Here is a 6,429-nt window from a genome sequence, read left to right as displayed (position 1 = left end):
ATTTGCTTTTCTTGATTGATCAGTAAAAGGGTTTTACTAAATAAAACATCAAATTATTTCTATTGTTTTTAATAAATATATTTTCCTTTGTTAAACATTTGCAAAATTTAGCTCAACCATAAATGAATGTTCAGTTTTTTATTTAAAAAATATTGATATTCATACAAATTCAAATTTTTGAAGCTTAGTTGTTAAACCATCTTTTACATTCCTTCATTGAATCATAGAATGTAATTTAATATTAAATCTTCAGCGAAACAATAAACGGTCGTCTTCCAATAAACGTACATTTATAATGAATTCTAGTGAATCAAATGAAAGAAATCAAGAATCTGTTTCACAATCAAGATCACATGAAAACAAAATTTATCAAAATTCTTATTCATCATCATTCAAAGAAAAAATAAAATTAAAAACAGAGATTAGATATCTTAAAAATAAACGGGAAGAATTAAAAGAAGAAAACGAGAAATATAAAACAGATGAAGTTTCAGAAGGTGAAATAGCAAATCTTAAAACAAAGACAATAAAGGAAACAATGCAAACACAACAAAAACGAATTAATGAACTTCTTGAAGAACACTTCAAAATTATTCAATATTTAACCAAAATCAAAACCGAATGTTATTATCTTGAAGAAGAAATCAAAGAGGAAGCAAAGCGAAGAGAAACATTACTTCAAGAAAATGAAACTATTCATTCAATCTATGATTTTCACATTAATTTAACAAATCAACTTGAAGAAACGATTCCAAATGAAAATTATAATAATGATGCAATAAAACTTAAAGAAAAATATGAAGAAATATCTAAAGACATCATGAAACATTATTTAAATGAAGAGCTTCAACAAAAAATCAAAGAAACATTAAAAATATATTCGAATAAAATCGAGAAAGAATACGAATTAAAGTCAATTCCAATTAAATATTCAGAAATTGAATATAATGAACTTATAAAACTAAACAAAAAAATAGAAAAAATATTACATGAGGAAGAATATGAAATTACAATTTATAATAATAAAATTAATTTTATTAACCAAGAAACAGAACGAATTTCAACAGAACTTATTACAAAATTTAATAAAACACAAATCAATTTCACTGAAAACATTGAACATTTAAATGAAACTATCAATTCATTAAAATTAGAAATTAATAAAACTTCAAAACAATTTTCTTCACATGAAGAAAATATAAAAAAACTTCATAATGAAATAACACAACTAAAACTACAGCAAAACATAAATACAAATGAAAATAAAAACGAAACATCAATTGAAGAAAATATTCTTGAGGAAGAAGAAGAAAATGACAAATATATTTATAATGAGCTTAAAATAAGGAAAGAAATATTAAATAATGAAAATCAACAAATAAATAACAAAATCGAAGAAATTCTTCAAAAATATAAAACAAATGAACAAAAACTTAAAACACAAATTAAAAATCTTCAGACAAAATATGAACAAAACAAAAGAATTTATAAAGAAAATTATGAAAAGTATTTAAAGAATAAAAATGATAATCATAAAAAAGATAATTTATTTCATGATAATGTTAATAATTTAATTAATAATATTGATAATAATATTAAACAAATTAAAAATTTCATTTAAAAAATGTTTTAAAAAAATGTATGTAACAAATCTTGTAAATAAAAATAAAGTTTACATAATTGTAATGTTTAATTTTTTTTAATGTAACAACTACCAATAAGATAAATAAAATGATTTTTTGCCTAAAGTTCAAGATCAAATCATCAAATTTGGACCACCCCTATTTCATTTGACTATGTTTGTTTGAATATTACCAAACGAATAGAGTTTCGCGCACACCAGCACAGAAAAATCTGAAGCCACCTAAAGAACAACCAAATTGGGCAATCCAATCTCTTTATAATGATCAACAGTTAATTCGGAAGAAAAAGTTGACAAAATTTTTTATCCCGTATGATTCCGTTGCTCCAGATGGCTCTTGGAGACTTTACGTATTTAACTCGAGATTTAATAGGGAAGAAGTTTTTATACTGGATACACCTACAACATTAATTGGGCGCGAAGATTTTTGCGATATTAAATTAATAGATAAAAAAATAAGTCGTCAACATTGCGTGATTCAATTTCGTAATGTAAGGCTTTCAGATGAATTAAAATCAGAAGTAATTCCATATATTTTTGATATATCATCCAAAACAGGAACTTTCATCCAAAATGAGAAAATTCCATCAATGTGCTTTGTACAGCTTCAGCATAGAGATACCATTACATTTGGTAATGCGACAGATTCCTTTGTGCTGATGAAAATTAATGTTGAAAAAGAAATTAATTATGATGAAGTTTAGAAATGATAAATAAATTTTTTATTTCTGTTTAACTTTAGTCAACAAACGAAATGAATTTCGGATAAATAATTTTATCTATGTACAGCAATTTTAAAAAAAAAAAAGATTTATATATTTCCAAATGAATTCATCCATTTTCTTCGGGTAATTACCATTTTTTTTAGAAGAAGAACTTTTTGAAAATCTTTTTGATGTCAAATAATTCCAGAGCAAATCTTTTCAAAAATAGATATTTAAATATAAAATTTTTATTTTATTAGTACATTGATATCATGAACATACATTTTATGTTCGCTTTTTAGCTGTATAACTGTATGGTGGTAACTCAAGTTTTAATAAATCCGACATTCGCTGATGTAGCTTTTGGAGTCTGAAGAAATATAACTCGGTTTCTGTTTGTGGAACTTTAGCCAGCTTTTTATCACATTTTTTTTGAAGATAGTCTGCGACAAAATAAAGGAGTGAAGGTTTTCGGTTAAACTTCATTGCATTTAGCCATATTTGATTCAAATCACTTTTCATTTCAGAAATTGAAGTATATTTGGAGTTCTCTAATCTATTAAGGATAGTTGTCAAATCCATTGGATGCGTGATAATTTTGTAATAATCGTCTGCATAACTTTCTCTACGATCTACAGGATGAACAAACTCTTTGCATATAGGAGAATTGATTAGTTTCTTTATCAGGTCTTTGCAAAAGTTTTGCTCAACAACTGTAAAAGAAGACATGTTCTTCAGATAGAAACCGTTTAAAAAAAATAATTTCAAAACAAATAAAAAATATCAAAGTAGCTAATATATCTATGATAGTAAGTTTAAAAACATTTTACAAGCAATGCAAGTATTTATGCTATGTCCATTCAAAAACTTTTTAAAGATTCAACGTATTCAAAAACTTTCTAAAGATTCAGCTATATTTCGATAGTTAGTTCAACATTTGTAACCTCACGCAAATGCATTAGATAGAAAAATCAAAAAATTAACTTGAAAAAATTGTATAAATATTTAAATTTGGTATTAAATGTTTATCAAACAATTTTACTATAAGGACTTATTTCAATAACCAGAATACTCATGAGCAGTAGCGTATGTAACAAAGATGGAATTTGGTATTAAGTTTAAGAAATTATTTTCAACAACTTTAGAATCTCAAAAATTCCGTAATTTAATTCTATGATTACATTTTTTATTTTTATGATTGTTTGATTGCCAAATAATTGGGAGACAGAAATGTGTTTTCCAGCAAAGACAAATCAAAGCAATCAAAAAGTTATTTTCAATACTTTATTCCACATTGAATTCCATTTCGCCACTTTTTTGAAAGTTTTAAATTTTTAAAGCGTTTTCTTTGTTTTTATTCCCATCATTTCTTATGCTAAAGAAAACAAACATTACAACTGATGAAAACATGATCAATTTCATCATTAATTCATCTTTTGGTATGTAATTTGTTTTCATATTATTTTCTCCAAATGAATTTTTCATGAAATTCCAAAAATTAGAAATCTTTCCCTTGTAAATACTATGCGTATCACTAATAAAAATAAAAGGAAGATCTGATGCTTTTGCTCCGGTGATTTTGAGAAGTTTTTGATCGTCGTTGGCATTAACCCACCCCAATTTAAATTGAAAGGCGCAGCGGTTATTCGTTAACGTTCGAATTGACTCAAGTTGTGTTTTTGTTGGTGGCGTGCTAGAAAACAAAAGAACAAGATGATTTTTCTTGTATCGATCATACTCATCCTTGTCGTATTGATGAAACTGTCCAAATTTATTTTCTTCAACAAAGTTTTGAATATCTTCGACTTCTCCACGAAATGTTATATTACAGAATTCACTATAAAACGCGTAAAGCTTTGGTGAACTCAAACTCGGGATAACTTTGAAAACAAAAGTATCATTATAAATTTTGTATGTTCTTGATAACTTCTTAAGACTTTGAACAAATGGATGCTCTTGATTTGGAGCTTCCAAGTAAAATGTTGTACCACCAGCTTTTGGTTCACGTTTAGCTGCCTCTAATTCTGAATAGTTAAATATTTTTCTTAATCCTACTCCTAATTGCTTATTAATGAAATCGTGCCATCCCTCTTTCCCCCTCTCATTTGTTACAGGCCAATATCGCTTTTTTTCTCCGATAACCATTGCAATATGCGGTGTTCCTTTTAATCCATAGCGATAACAACCTGGAACATTGTAACAGTCAATTTTTGTGAGAATAACGTCTGTTCTATTGCCATAACCTTTACTATATTTTTCTAATTCTTCGGGCAAACCAATGCAATGAGGACAAAAAGGGGAATAACAAAGCGTAAAAATTGGCAAGTTGAAACTATTTTTAGCGTATTTAGGAAAATCTTTGTCTTTGTAATCCCACCAAATGCAAAGAAAAAGAAAAAAACTCAAATGAGTATTTAACAGAAACATACAAAAAATTCACAGTTAAAGCGTATCGTCTTTTAAAATCTTTTGTAATTAATTGTTTTTAAAATTCGGATCTATTATTTATTTTTGAACCAGCTAAATAGCATCATGACTAAACCTCATTTCGAGCAGAAATTTTTTTCACAAAGTAAAGCAAATGACTATAAATATGTATCCTTATACACAAAATAAAATTCACATGAATAAAAATATTGTGAAAGCAAGTTCATCTGTTTCATTCTCTCTGGCTTCTGGACAAAGAATAAAGCAAAAGCACTTGGTGGGTAATACACATTGAAAATTATTACAAAATATCATACTATTTCAAATAGTTATTGAATCTCTTACATATGTATGTACATTGATATCATCACAAAAAACTCTCAAACCCTAATACCCGTATCATATCAATCAAATACCGAAACTCAATCAAACACACAGCAAAAACATAGATTTCATCATAATGGAGAAAATTATAATTATAAATTAAATGAATTTAAGGGCATAATATGAAATACGAAGAAATTGAATTTATATTGATTAAAAATTTGGTTTAAAAAAAAAAAATTAATCCAAAAACAATTTGGAAAACAATTTTTATCAAACAGATTTTGGTCGTTCTTGTTGTGGCTTCTTCTTCTGCTTGAACACAATTTCAATTCCGAGTGCTACGAATACAATACCGACACCGAGCCATTGCATTCTATTTAGCTCATGGTGATATATTACCGCTGACAACAAAATTGTGAAGAATTTTCTTGTTGTCGTTGCAATCGAAATGATTAATCCATCTGTCAATCCAATTGCTGTGAACAATGCAATGTGTGCCAAGGAGCCAGAAATACCATACGCTAAAACATTTTTTATCAACGCTTTGTGTTCCGCCAAGAAAATTACAGCACTTTTGAGCTCATTAAATCGAAGTGGCAAAATTATAAGTAAACTCCACATGTAAGAATAAAGCATCGTAACAAACGGACTATTACCCACTTTGATCTTATCAACCAATGGAACATAGATAGCATCGCAAAATAATCCGACACATGCTAATATAATGCCAAGCTCAGATGATTTACCAAAATTACCATTGATGCCAAAGATAGCAAGGCCTGTACATAGAATTATGACAACAAGAACTCGTTTTAATTCAATCTTTTTGCGGAATATTAATAATTGACAAAGCATAACAGAAACAGGTTTGGCTGATTTCATAAGAGAAAGAGTTGGGTAGTCAATATATTTGACTGCAAAGCTTGTGGCCATCATACCAATTTGTTGTGGAATTGTGATTGCTAAATATGGAAGTGGCTTCTTTGGAATAGGTGATTTTGTAACAAGGAGAGCAATAAAAGCAGCAATACAGTTACATGCATTAAGTGTGAATAATAAAGCATTTGGATAATTAAATGTTTCATTATTTGAAGTTTTGGATTTCTTTGGCATCAGACCTTCAAAGAGTATGGAATTCAAGAGAAAACCAGCATAAAGAATACCAATAGCTATAATTAATTTGAGTTTTTGGTTCATTTTATTTGTTTGGTCGCGTCACTTTTTTGTTATTTTGTCGTTAAAATCACAAATCAAAAACTTTGCGATTCCAAATATTTTAATCAACAGTGCAGAGTTTTCCAAATGGAAAGACATTTATTTTCTCTAATA

At 27.5% G+C, this 6,429-nt stretch overlaps 1 protein-coding gene across 1 annotated transcript; it reads right to left on the bottom strand.

The window, feature by feature from the left end:
• Window positions 1–5,370: 5,370 nt before the first annotated feature.
• Window positions 5,371–6,213, bottom strand: GO595_008712 (Solute carrier family 35 member B1; the record flags this gene model as incomplete). Its single annotated transcript, XM_067922317.1, has 1 exon — window positions 5,371–6,213. One exon carries the CDS (start codon window positions 6,211–6,213, stop codon window positions 5,371–5,373), a length of 843 nt encoding a protein of 280 aa, XP_067771073.1.
• Window positions 6,214–6,429: the final 216 nt, after the last annotated feature.

This window comes from Histomonas meleagridis (assembly GCF_020186115.1).
Source record: "Histomonas meleagridis strain 2922-C6/04-10x chromosome Unknown contig_7, whole genome shotgun sequence".
In the NCBI taxonomy this organism is placed as follows: domain Eukaryota; phylum Parabasalia; order Tritrichomonadida; family Dientamoebidae; genus Histomonas; species Histomonas meleagridis.
Note: the sequence above shows the minus strand (reverse complement) of the source record. Positions and strands in the feature narration are given on the sequence as shown.